The following is a 12,437-nucleotide window of genomic DNA, read 5'->3' as shown; positions in this document are numbered from 1 at the left end:
AAAGGCCGGAACAAAAAGCAATTATTATAATATTAATTTTGCACCTTCATTTATATTTACTTTTCTCTATTAACTAAATTTATTCTTTAAAAGTAAACAAAGATTGAAACCTATGTACATACATATAAACATATCTAATTGAACAAAAGATATAGTGTTATATGATAGACATATAGTCGACATCCACTGTAATTGTAACTGAGCGGGAAATGAATCTCGCCGGAGCGCATGCGAAATTCCATAGTTCGCGGCCCGGTGACAATTCTTCATATTTATCATTGTTCTGCTCTAATCGAAGCTGACAAACACAAAAAAAAATACCGAAAGCAGCGAAGAAATGATTGAACAAGTTTCTTGTGCGTATCAAGCGGCTGGCCATTTGAGCGGACTTGGCCCGATCCGATCCGGAGTCGACGCTTAGTTTAGTCTGAGCTTAGAACTTGGTGCGACGTGTTGATCAAATCGCTGAAATGTGCTAGAGCAATCTCAACACCAACCGAATCGAATACAAATTAAAGCTTATAGGAATTAAACAAGTGTTATAAAAAATGGCAAAGCCAAGGTCATCGGGGGATACGGCGGGGAATGGAAATGGGATGGATGCGGAGCCCAGGCTTAACTACTTCCAGAAATTATGGCGCTATCGCCACTATCTGGTCATCGAGCCCTTCTTCTTTTTCTACTTTATGGCCTCCGTGTTCAATGCGGTGGCAATGCAGAATTTCCCATTGGACAAGGCCTGTCGCGTGAATCTGGGTTACAACAAGGTGGTCTGTGACACGATGCTGGATAAATCCGAGCTGGGCATCGAGTGCGAAGACTTCAACTTCGAGAACACCACCCAGGGCGCCACGCCGGATCTTGCTGGCCTGGTGATCGGAGCAACTGGCTTCAATTACACGGTCTGCAAGGCGGAACTCGAGGCTCAGATCCTAGCGGCGGATGTCTCCGGCAAACGTGCTCCGATGGGTAAAATTCTCAAGTACTATATATCATATACATAACACGAGTCGTTCATTAAGTATACGAGTTTGGGGCTTGGCATTAGCATTGCTTAAATTTCAGGTTTGTGCTTAAATTAAACTCGAATTCTTTTCCCATCTTGACTCCTCTGCATATTAAATCTCGCTTAACCCTTGGGATTATGACCAAACGCTATGTGCACGGGAAAAAATTAGCACTACAAATTCGTTTAACAATAAAGTAAAGATATACGATCATTAGGGGCAGCCAAATGTAAAAAGTTTTGGTCATATTTTTCCAATAGCTATATAGGTTTATTACTGCTCTCATAAAAACTAATTAAGAAACATATTGATGAAGGATTTGTTATATTCGTAGTTTATACCATTTTTAAAAATGTAGAAAAATAAATATTCATTTAAGCAAGTTACAAATGTTTTCTAAAAGTGCATGTGATTTTTCTAAATATGGAAGACAGATGTACATTTAAAATCTTCTCTTTTATTTTTTGTGTTTGTCCCGGTGTACATTTTTTTCATTTAAAGAATCCGTGTCTTTTGATGGATGTCGTCGGAAATTAGCGGTTATCCGAACATCTAATTACCTTCTTTAATTGATTCGCTCATGAGTTCTCTTTCGCTTCTGATGGTGCTAACAAAAATTCCCCCATAACATCGTTGGGTGATTAATTTAGAGCCGCTTCTAAAGGCCTTAGCCTAGTGGCTGGCCCGTAATCGTAATCGCTCCAAACCTGTTCTTTACAACGATATGTTTTGAGTGACTTTCGTGGGTTCACTGCCATTGTCATTGGCATTTTCATTCGAGCCATAGATAATATTTTATATTCCCAATTTAGCAAAAGCGCCATGCGAAAATGACATTTGCATACAGCTACGCGGAATTCCGGTTCTCTGCGCCAGAGAACGTCTTCTTGTTTAATAACTTCAACAAACGCCAGGTTCATTAAAATGCATTGCATCAGAGAGCGATAATTAAAATAATTAAAACGTCATGTCATAGATTCAATTTCAAAATTTGTTGGTATAAGTATTAAAGGCTTTTATTGTTTAAATGCAACTTTGCCTGGACTGTTTTATTGTGATAACAAGTTTCAATAAAAAAGTAAAAACAATATATTATCTTTATTTCTCGACATTTAAATCATCTTTAAGATGTACTAGAAAATATTGAATTATTAAGAATGAAAACAATAGGATTTCAAATTGGCTTATTAATAATAACAACAAAAGTATAGTATCTTAAGATCTCAAGACATGTAGTGTAATTGGTAATATTATGTACAAATAAAATAATAATAAATTTAAGTCCTATATCACACAATTATTAATCAAAAGTGGGAATTATTGCTTTAAGCAGATTATTTTCAAGAACGAGTTATTTTTGTCAAATATTTTAGCACGTAAAATCCAGTTTTATATGTTTAACACTGCGTCGACAAAATGCCAAAATGATTGTATTTGCATATTAGCTTAAGTTTATGCAGTAAACTCAAGTGTTAATGGAAAATTTCACCATATTTCCTCAACAGCTGCAATTTTCCCACTGATTGTGCTCCTTTTCGCCGGAGGATGGGCTGATCGATATAATAAACGCAAGCCCTGCATGATAATGCCAATTGTTGGAGAGGCACTATCCTTTACATGTAAGTAGTTTAATTTTCAATATAATAATAAATAATTGTGAAATATTTTAGGTCAAATCATCTCATCAATTTTCTTTGATTCGCTTCCCATGGAGTTTGGTGCTTATTGTGAGGCCATCGTTCCAGCTCTTTTCGGCGGATTGACCTTCTGTCTGATGGCAATTTATAGTTATATCACCATAGCCACGCCCGAGGAGGATCGAGTTTTCCGCTTTGGCATTTTTGCTATGTTCGTCACAGGAGTTCCATTCATAGGTATTTTATAATCAAAGAATTATGAAATGAAGATAATTCATTGCTTACTTTCCTAGGTCAACCGATAAGTGGAGTGCTCTTTACTACTTTAGGATACACATGTAAGTATCATTCGCTTCGCTTAGAGCGTTTTAATCTTTTTTGATCTCTAGAACCATACATATCTGCCAGAAGTTGTACTTTTGCCACAATTTTTTTTTAATGTCAGCATCTAAGAACTTTAAATTAATAGCCTACTTTACAATATTTAAATAATAAATGTTTTATTTGTGACTTATCATAATAAAAAGTTTTTTTTTGCATTAATTTCCGACATGTACAACATAGTTTTAAATCTTTTTTTTATTTTTAGTTACCTTACCTTTTTGCTTGACACTGATTTTCTTTTAACCTTTCTTTCAGGGTCCTTTGCCTCAGCCATAGCTTTCCAGCTGATTGCGATATTTTACATTATTTTCTTTATAAAAGAGGTGAAGACCACGCCGTCGACTGCTACGAATGGCGGCCAAGCAAATGAGCCACCACCACTGCCCACTACCCTGCCACCAAAGCGGGGTACCGATAACATGGCCTACGAGACCACGAATGTGGGTGAACAGCAGGGAAACAAGAATGTCAACTTCCAGCTGACTCCGCACATGGAGCCCAAAGTGGAGGTGGTGCCTCCGAAACGCTCCATCTGGAAGGAACTCTTCGATCCCACACTAGTGCTCGACTGCATCCGCTTTCCTCTGATCAAGCGACCCAACAACGGACGCATGCTGCTGATCCTCCTGCTGAGTGCCTACTTCCTGACCGTGGGTCCCACGTCCGGGGAGAACGACTACTGGTACCGATTCACGCTGAAGAAGCTCGCCTGGAATGGCAACGACTTCAGCATCTACCTGACCTTGTCCAGTGGTGCTGCACTGGTGGGCACTTTCATTGGCACCGCTATTCTGAGCAAGCTGCTCAAATTTTCCGACTCCATGATCGGAATGCTATCCGCTTTGTCTATTGTCTGCTCCCGCGTGCTTTATGTGAGTAATTAAATGGAATATGGACTAAAGGTTTCGACTAAGTATGGATTGGTTTCTGCAGGCTTTTTCCAGTACCACCACCTCTTTTTATGTGGCTGGAGTGGTGGACATGTTCGTCAGTTTGCGAGTGATAGCCATCAAGACCATCGGCTCCAGCATCGTAGCTGGCGATGAGCTGAGTAAGTTAATTTAAAAAGTTAAAAGTTACTTATAAAATAAAAGAAAAGCTAACCAAATTAAATTAAAAAAGTTGACAAAGTAATGTAAAGGAATTAAATTTAGATGACATAAGATGGTTTCTAAAGATAGGATCATTAGATGCCTCTTTACCTTTTTTTAATACCTTTATTTAATAAAATGTACTCGAGATTTTTTCCCCTTACTATTTAAAAGCTATAATTATTGCAAATATTATTCGATTGCAGGCAAAATGTACTCCATCTTTGGCATCAGTGAGCCAATTGCCCAATTCATCTTCCCCCCAATTTTTAGTGAAATCTATAAAAGCACGGTTGATTCATTCCCAGGTGCAATTTGGCTGTTTGGCGAAATTTTCTATATACCCAACGTTTTGGTCTTTGTGTAAGTACTTTTATATTGGCTTTACTTGTTTGGGGCTACAATAAATTACATTTTTAAATTCTAGTGTGTGCTATTTCCTCCTGAAGCGCCGAAAGGCCAATGAGCAAAAGAGTGCCGTGGAGCTGGAGCAGAATGGAGCAAATGGTGCAAATGGTGCACATGTGCCCGATAGCGAAATAACTAGTCTATAACATAGTTAATGCCAGTCCGTGTTATATATTTTTTATATTTATAATATGAATTTTATATTTTTGTATGTTTATAAACAATGTTTATGTGTTGTAAATATGTTTGCAAGAGATCTTAGTAGGTAAGAGCATTCTCAGATGCTGAAACAAAAACGTGTTTGATAAAATGGTGATGTGCTCTTAAAACTGAATTACTTGTTATAACCACTGCAAGTGACTAGTCTTTAATCTTATTTAAAATGTTGCCTTATACCTGAAAAATGTGTTTTCACTTCTGTATTTTTATTTAAATGCTATTTTTGGTAACTAGTCTTTAACTTATTTTAAATGTTGCCTTATACCTGAAAAATGTATTTTCACTTCTGTATTTTTTTATAAATGCTATTTTTGGTAAATCCCCACAAATTCAATTACCTAAGGCTATCTAAAGGTGGACCAACTCTGATTTGGACACTTTACTCCCTTCGGCAATGGGCACAAATTACTTTTTTCGGCCACAATATTTTTAGTTTAAGCCTTTTACTTCTGCCGCCACCCGCCTTTTGTTTTTCCCTGGAAAAAGGGGTAGTTTTCCAATCAGCAAATGCATTCAGTTTGAGCAGCCAGCTGGCGCGAAGTGGGCGATGGCAGGGGCAGGGGGCGTGGCCATATGTGGGTGCTAACTGCCGCCTTGAAACAATTGGGTGCTAATAATCCCTGGTTAATCTGCGTAAGTGTGTGTTTCTGGGGGCATCGAAGCAAGGATTCTGGCTGAAAGAAATCACGCATCCCTTGGCATCTATGTTTTATGGCCCAACACCGATATAAAAGCCCGTCGAGAAGCATTCAAAATCTCAGACGCATTTGTGTTTCGAACGCGAAAGGACCCTATTCCAATCAAGTGTCCTGTAAACAGGACTTCCTTCTGCAAAAACATGTTGCGCCTTCTGCTGCTGCCGCTCTTAATCTTCACGTTGTCCATGGCCTGCATGGGACAGACTTTTCAGTACTCCCGCGGCTGGACAAATGGTAAAAGGGCACTTAGTCCTGGATCACCTCTTTTGACAAACGGACACTTCCATCGGAGCAACGAGCTGGGATTCACGGATCTGTACGATCTGCAGGATTGGAGCAGCGAACGCAGACTGGAGCGGTAAGCTCCACCTCAAAATTTTTAATTTGTCAAAAGCGTAAAAATTTAATCAGGATAATTTTTTAAGAATACTGTTTTTATTTTGATTAAATGGGGCCACAGAAATGACAAAAGGTTTGAAAACACTTAAAGAAATGTCCAAAAGTATGCAGTACATACATATACTAACGCCCTCTTTTGAAAAGTTTTTTAGATTAAAAATATATTGTTGCATACTTTTACACACTTGTATTACATTTATTTTACCTAGTTTAAAAACATAAGTAATTTCAGAAAGCACCCCACAGTTCAAGTTTTTTAAGTTATTTCAAGGAAGAAGTTTTAAAATTTTTACTTTAAAGAAATCCTACAGAGATTGATAGTGATAATTTTTTTAATATATTTTCTCACAGATGTCTGTCGCAACTCCAGCGTTCATTGATAAGTCGAAACTGTGCCACGGTTCCGGACTTCAATGCCAACCGCAACCGGATGCCAGATGCGGACCCTGAGAGCAACCCCCATCCCAGACTAAACGACATTAATAACGAAAATGTTTTATACTCAAATGCCAATATCCCGAATCGACATCGCCAGTCGAATGAACTGCTCGAGGAGCTAAATGCCGCCGGGGGAGCTTCTGTTTCTGCCGAGCCAAATCTGTTTGGAAAACATTAGCCAAGTCATGGAGATTGTTGAACGAGACAGCTATTGTTAAACTAGCAAAAAATGCTACAAAAATGTAAAAAAAAAACTTGTATTAAATGTTAAATAAAACTTAGGCTTTTTATGAACAACCTTATGTCTTATCTCAGTAGGCCGCACTTGTACTTCTAAAAATTAACACAAAAAAAATGTTCAGACAACGAGTAAACTATAAAACGAAAATATTCTTTTATTAAATGTGTACTTAAAAAATAAATTTGAAATTTATTATTGTTAAATTGTTTAGGTTCTTCCTAATTAACAATCAGCCTGCATTGAGTGATTATTGCGAATGATATAATTTTACAATAACAAAGTATTAAAATTTTAAAGGTTTTAAATATGTTTTTGGTTTTTTTTTATATTTAATGCTTAATTGAAGTATAATGCTTAGTTGTGATCTCGTAAATATCTTTATCAGTGTGCCAGAAACTAGTGTTATAACTTCAGTTGTTAATAGCTTTAAAAGTAAACAAAAAAAAGTTTTCTTAATTCCCAAAACATTGAAAATTATTTTGAAAAATTAAAAAAAAGTAAAAGCTTACTTGATTTTAGTCCTACAAATTTAAAAAAATAATTTAACTGCTTGCTTAATTTGACTATTTGATAATTAAAAAAAACAACTTTGGTTTGTTTTATCGCATGCCAAAAATGTGTGTTGAATTTTTTACAATTCAGGGAGGGGCCAGTTCGAGGAATACCCTAAGTATTTGTATTTAAACATATACCTATGTTATAGGCATTTTTTGTGTTATTCATGATTATCTAACTCAAAATCGATAAATAGCAAACGAAACGGGAAAAAGTCGATAAGATACGGGAAAAATGTCGATAAGAATCGGTCCAAACGTGCTAAAAGTCGATAGCAATCGATGACACCGATGCTGGCATCGACGTTTATCCACCACTAGCACCGACGCAAATCCAAAGAAGAACCGAAAAAAAGTGCAACAATTAAGTTCCCCCGCCATTGAAATGTTGCCATGTATATAGTCGATCGCATTCGATTAAAAATGCGCTGCTGCGTATGACGACAGTTTCCGACCGAGGTGAATTCCGGGGATTTTCAATGTTTTCTTCCTCTTTGGCTTGCTTCGCACAACTCGACAACAACAATATCGACGGGCGAAGTTTTTTTCAGTGGCGAAAACTGTACGCAAGAAGAGGGGCGAGAAGAGGAGAAAAGTGCAGAGAGAAAGAAAGAGAAAAAAACACACATGTAATGTGCAAATGTTTTATGAGTTCTACGTTTTTTTTCTGTTGATTTTCCTCAGCTAATTTTTTCCGCGTGTGCGTGAGCGAGTGGGAAAAACGCGTGTCCAGGAAAACGCGCCAACGAAACCAAGATTACTACCGCCCACCCACTGCGCCCGCCCATCGATCACGCGCGCCTATATTCCACACTTCCTAAATGATAATGGTGCGCAGACGACAACGGCCCGCAAAGGAATCCACTTCCTCCTCTGGCGGCGCCTCCTCGGGATCAGACCTTCCGGTTGACCAAACGCTGCCACTGAATGTGGCGGGAAATCTGCTGGAGGATCAATATTTTGCCAGCCCCAAGCGGAAAGACTGTCGACTGATGAAGGTCAGCGAAAATGGCCAGCTGCCGGAAACCACAATGGCCCACAAAGGCCAACACAAAGACAACAAAGCGGATCGGACAATAGGTAGGTGGCTCTGTTTGTTTTGAGGTTATCTTCTGTAGCTAAACCCCCTTGTTTTTTAGGGGTACCTTTGGCCACTCGCTCGCAAACGCGCACCATTGAGAACTTTTTCAAAGCCAATGCTGCCGTCAAGGATTCCCAAAAGACAATACCCACAGAGCTAGGTCAGGACCTAGAACTGCAGAACGATCAGCTAAATCTTCAGGGTGAGCAGCTAAACATAGAGGATGAGGAGCTAAAACTGCAGGAGGAGCAGCTGCAGCACACAGATGACCACCTGGCCTTCGCAGATGAAGAAGATGCCAAGGCAGAGCAAAAACTAATGGACGAGGAACTGCAGCAGGTGGTGGAGGAGCTGTTGTTTGATGGCAGCTCCAGAGCCTCCTCAGACTCGCCCTGCTATCGCCATGAATTGGAGGCCATGCAGGAGATCCCGGAAATCCCTCAAATGCTCCACAACAACGAGGCCCGCGAGACCCACGAAGGACTGGGCTCCCTGGCTGACTTTCAGACACATCGCTCCGCGCTGAGGGACAGTCATAGCTCTACGCACAGCAGCAGCACCGACAACATATTCCTGCAGGAGCCCGTGCTGACTCTGGACATAGATCGCACGCCCACCAAAGCCTCCAGCATAAAAATCAACCGGAGTTTTGAACTAGCGGGAGCCGTATTCTCGTCTCCACCATCGGTGCTAAATGCCTGCCTTAACGGGCGCTTTAATCAAATAGTAAGCCTGAACGGTCAAAAGGAACCGCTGGCTGGGCCAAACTTCGATTTGGAACAGCACGACAGCAGTTCCTGTGACAGCGGCGTGGCCTGCGGTCTCACTGCCAACACAGAATCGCCAGCAGGAGCAGCTCGACGCCGGAAGCCAGCCACTCCGCATCGCATACTGTGCCCATCGCCCATCAAGACGGGTCTGAAGGCCACCGGAGGAATTTGCAAAGGCGGATCCACAGATCCGCTGTCGCCGCGCAAGTCGCCAAGGAAATTGCCCGCCACCACGGCGGCGGTGGCCGCCTGCAAGTCACGCCGAAGACTGAACCAGCCAAAGCCACAAGCGCCTTACCAGCCACAACCACAGCTACAGAAACCACAGCCACAGCAGCAGCAGCAGGATGACATCGTAGTGGTGCTAGCCGACGACGATGATGAAGAGGAGGACGAGGACGATGTTCATGCCCTGCTTAAGGCCGCCGAGGAGCGGGAAAACCAGAACAAAGAACCAGCCACAGCCAACAGCAACAAAACGGGCATGAAAGCCATGCTCAAGCCAGCGCCCGTAAAATCAAAGCCCAAGAGCAAGGGGCCAGCGAAGGGTCAACCACCGCTGCCTTTGGCTGCCACCAATGGCAACCGTGAGATGACCGACTTCTTCCCGGTGCGCAGGAGCGTACGCAAGACCAAGACGGTCGTCAAGGAGGAATGGATGCGAGGTCTGGAGCAGGCCGTGCTCGAGGAGCGTTGCGAGGGCCTGCAAGTCCGCCACTTCATGGGCAAGGGAAGAGGTGTGGTCGCCGAGCGGCCCTTTAAAAGGAACGAGTTTGTGGTCGAGTACGTGGGAGATCTCATCTCAATCAGCGAGGCCGGCGATCGGGAAAAACGCTATGCGTTGGACGAGAATGCCGGGTGCTATATGTATTACTTCAAGCACAAGAACCAGCAGTACTGCATCGACGCCACCGTGGACACCGGAAAGCTGGGGCGTCTAATCAATCACTCGCGTAACGGCAACCTTATGACCAAGGTGGTGCCCATCAAGCAGCGGCCTCATCTCGTGCTCCTGGCCAAGGACGACATCGAGCCGGGCGAGGAATTGACCTACGATTATGGCGATCGCTCCAAGGAGTCGCTGCTGCACCACCCCTGGTTGGCCTTCTGAGGAAGAGCTTTCCAGGAGCTCGCAAAAGGGGATGCGGTTCAGCCTTAAAACGAAGACTATTTACCATGTTCGAGGTAGAGAATCTTTCAAATAATGCCAGGGCTAAACATGTTTTAGGTCCTAGGGATTATTTCTTAGCTTTTGTACGTAGATGGGCTCGCCTTGAACTATAACAAAATTGTTTTCACCCCTGTTCCCATTGGTATATTTTGTCGGAATTGGATTTACTTAATAATTTCAATTACTTTTGGTAAGACCAATTTAATCAATTTTAATTCCGGCAATTTAAATCAAAATGAAACAAAGAACTCGACCAGTTCTGGGCATCCCCGAGCTTAGATCTTATTTGAGGAAAAGTATGTAAACTGTTAGTTCAAAATATCATAACGGATAGCGGCACCCAACGCACTCCTCACTCTAGGGTGGCTTTAGCCAGGGACGGAAAGTAATCAGTGTAAATTCTAACAAGTTTGCCTCAGTAATTGGTCTAATGTCAATTTGGGTCTTATCCGTTTCCAAACAAAGATACAAATCCAGCTTATCTCTTGGTTTAGTAAAATAACCGAAATTAACTAATAAGAACAAAATTATCAAAAAGACCTAGACTACAGAGATTGTAAATTGATATTAGACCCAATATCCCTAAAGCAAAATGCCTTAAAATTCAACGATTACGATTCACCCCTTAGATTCTTTGTCAAAAGACTTACACCCCCATGTCTCCATACACTCATGAGCATATTTTTTTTGGTTTGTTAGCGTTTCATTATGTTAGAGCAAGGCTTAAGTTAGGAGAGATAATAATAACTATAATACCACAAAACAACGCGCTTGAGCATTAAGGCATCTTAAGATAATAGAATGAAAAAGAAAACTGTTGACCATTTAGAGAGATGATGATTTTCATGAAAATGTTAATGAAGATCCACATTCACATTGATAAAAATCGATCGTACACTATTTATATAGATATTTATATTAGATACATGTGTAATTTCTAACTATTACGTACTATTTACTGCCATAGTGCTATACATCCCCTCGCACCTGCCCCAAACCTCTAGGAACTGACACGAAATTGTTGATTTAAATCATGGACACACTCATTAATTCGCGAGGCTTCTCCAGGAGAGTAGTGGACTGCTGGACACCTAGTGCTTCAATTTACGAATAATCTCTCTACTCACACGCAGGTTTCAATCACACACTCACTAGTACACCCATATAATATATATATATATTTAACGATAGATCACCTCGCCCCGTCCCAGAAATCCGGCTTATATAATTTAGCGAAAGAGAGTTCAAATTTGTGTTGTCCCTACCCTTACCCAGATTTCTGTATTTCAATGAATGCTCCAATACTGAAGGATTTCGTTTTTTAAATAGGTTTATTTTAATCTGCGCATATATTTTAATTATACAATATGGTAAATATATTTTAATATGTTCTAGTACATAGTTAATTCATTTATTTAAATCAAGCAGCAATCATCTATAATCATGTTCTTGTTTTTACCTTTTTTCATTGACTTGGCAAAATAAAACAAAACAAATGGAAAACTATTTGTAATTTACATTTAAGTCTAAAAACATATGATTACATCAAACACTTAGTTTTAGTTGATAAATTGTTTATAATTTTCAGACACACACGCAACACACACACATTCAACTTAAAGTGCGTAACATAAAGTAAAATAAATAAATGAAAACACATTAACACGAAAAAACAATAATCAAGAACTGGAGCGGATTGGGTTTCGTTTTCCAGCGATTTTCTGGAGATCATCATGGCAAACAGACACACTCATTTACACTTGGAATGCACGGGAGTTCTTCTATCAACTAACAAATCCTATTACATTTACAACGTTAACTATATTTGCTTGGTTAGTTCGCTTTTCTTGTTGGTTTAAGTACACAATATAGAAAAATTCGCAACAGGCGGGTTGGGTTTTCTTCAATGTGGTAGCCCGCATTCGCTTTGGAGTATTTTTTGGGAGAGTTACAAAAAGTGAAGTTAGTCTGTGGAATGCTTTCTAGCGTTCAGTCCTCAGATTGGTGGAGTATTCTGACTTTGCTGGCCAATGTAGGGTGCGGATTTTGGAATCATTAAAGCTAAAATCATCATGGAATTTTACTAGTTTTAATTTTTGTAAAATAGAGCGGATTTGGAATTTTTAGTTCAGAAATCGTTTGGGGTATTTTTGAAAACTATCCTATTAATTTTCTAATCTTTTGTTTTGGTCATCTAACGTAAATCTTAAGATGGTATATTGATATGACCGGAAGTATAGCATCGAATGCTCTTAAGCTTAAAATTTAAAATCCCTCAAGTTTACAGAAACACTCCAAACAGCTTTTGAAATTCACTGGGTTAAAAAAAAACATTTACA

At 40.1% G+C, this 12,437-nt stretch overlaps 3 protein-coding genes across 3 annotated transcripts; all 3 read left to right on the top strand.

Annotated features, from left to right (window-relative positions):
• The first annotated feature begins 418 nt into the window (after window positions 1-418).
• LOC108139364 lies at window positions 419-4,931 on the top strand. Its single transcript, XM_017262090.2, has 8 exons — window positions 419-969; window positions 2,513-2,626; window positions 2,678-2,881; window positions 2,938-2,982; window positions 3,284-3,900; window positions 3,962-4,079; window positions 4,326-4,482; window positions 4,547-4,931. Exons 1-8 carry the CDS (start codon window positions 549-551, stop codon window positions 4,671-4,673), a joined length of 1,803 nt encoding a protein of 600 aa, XP_017117579.1. The 5' UTR covers window positions 419-548; the 3' UTR covers window positions 4,674-4,931.
• A 591-nt stretch (window positions 4,932-5,522) lies between these two features.
• On the top strand, window positions 5,523-6,639 carry LOC108139140 (pro-corazonin). The gene is made up of 2 exons (XM_017261755.2): window positions 5,523-5,802; window positions 6,195-6,639. Exons 1-2 carry the CDS (start codon window positions 5,585-5,587, stop codon window positions 6,457-6,459), a joined length of 483 nt encoding a protein of 160 aa, XP_017117244.1. The 5' UTR covers window positions 5,523-5,584; the 3' UTR covers window positions 6,460-6,639.
• A 743-nt stretch (window positions 6,640-7,382) lies between these two features.
• LOC108139265 (histone-lysine N-methyltransferase PR-Set7) lies at window positions 7,383-11,604 on the top strand. The gene is made up of 3 exons (XM_017261953.2): window positions 7,383-7,535; window positions 7,761-8,156; window positions 8,216-11,604. The coding sequence occupies exons 2-3, from the start codon at window positions 7,898-7,900 to the stop codon at window positions 10,036-10,038; spliced, it is 2,082 nt and encodes a 693-aa protein (XP_017117442.1). The 5' UTR covers window positions 7,383-7,535; window positions 7,761-7,897; the 3' UTR covers window positions 10,039-11,604.
• Window positions 11,605-12,437: the final 833 nt, after the last annotated feature.

This window comes from Drosophila elegans, unplaced genomic scaffold (assembly GCF_018152505.1).
Source record: "Drosophila elegans isolate 14027-0461.03 unplaced genomic scaffold, ASM1815250v1 contig_476, whole genome shotgun sequence".
Classification (NCBI taxonomy): Eukaryota; Metazoa; Arthropoda; class Insecta; order Diptera; family Drosophilidae; genus Drosophila; species Drosophila elegans.
Note: the sequence above shows the minus strand (reverse complement) of the source record. Positions and strands in the feature narration are given on the sequence as shown.

Coding starts and splice junctions, on each gene's coding strand:
- LOC108139364 (XM_017262090.2), top strand. CDS start 549: ATGGCAAAGCCAAGGTCATCGGGGGATACGGCGGGGAATGGAAATGGG. Junction 2,627..2,677: donor AGAGGCACTATCCTTTACAT/GTAAGTAGTTTA, acceptor GAAATATTTTAG/GTCAAATCATCTCATCAATT. Junction 2,983..3,283: donor TACTACTTTAGGATACACAT/GTAAGTATCATT, acceptor CCTTTCTTTCAG/GGTCCTTTGCCTCAGCCATA.
- LOC108139140 (XM_017261755.2), top strand. CDS start 5,585: ATGTTGCGCCTTCTGCTGCTGCCGCTCTTAATCTTCACGTTGTCCATG. Junction 5,803..6,194: donor AGCGAACGCAGACTGGAGCG/GTAAGCTCCACC, acceptor ATTTTCTCACAG/ATGTCTGTCGCAACTCCAGC.
- LOC108139265 (XM_017261953.2), top strand. CDS start 7,898: ATGATAATGGTGCGCAGACGACAACGGCCCGCAAAGGAATCCACTTCC. Junction 8,157..8,215: donor CAAAGCGGATCGGACAATAG/GTAGGTGGCTCT, acceptor CTTGTTTTTTAG/GGGTACCTTTGGCCACTCGC.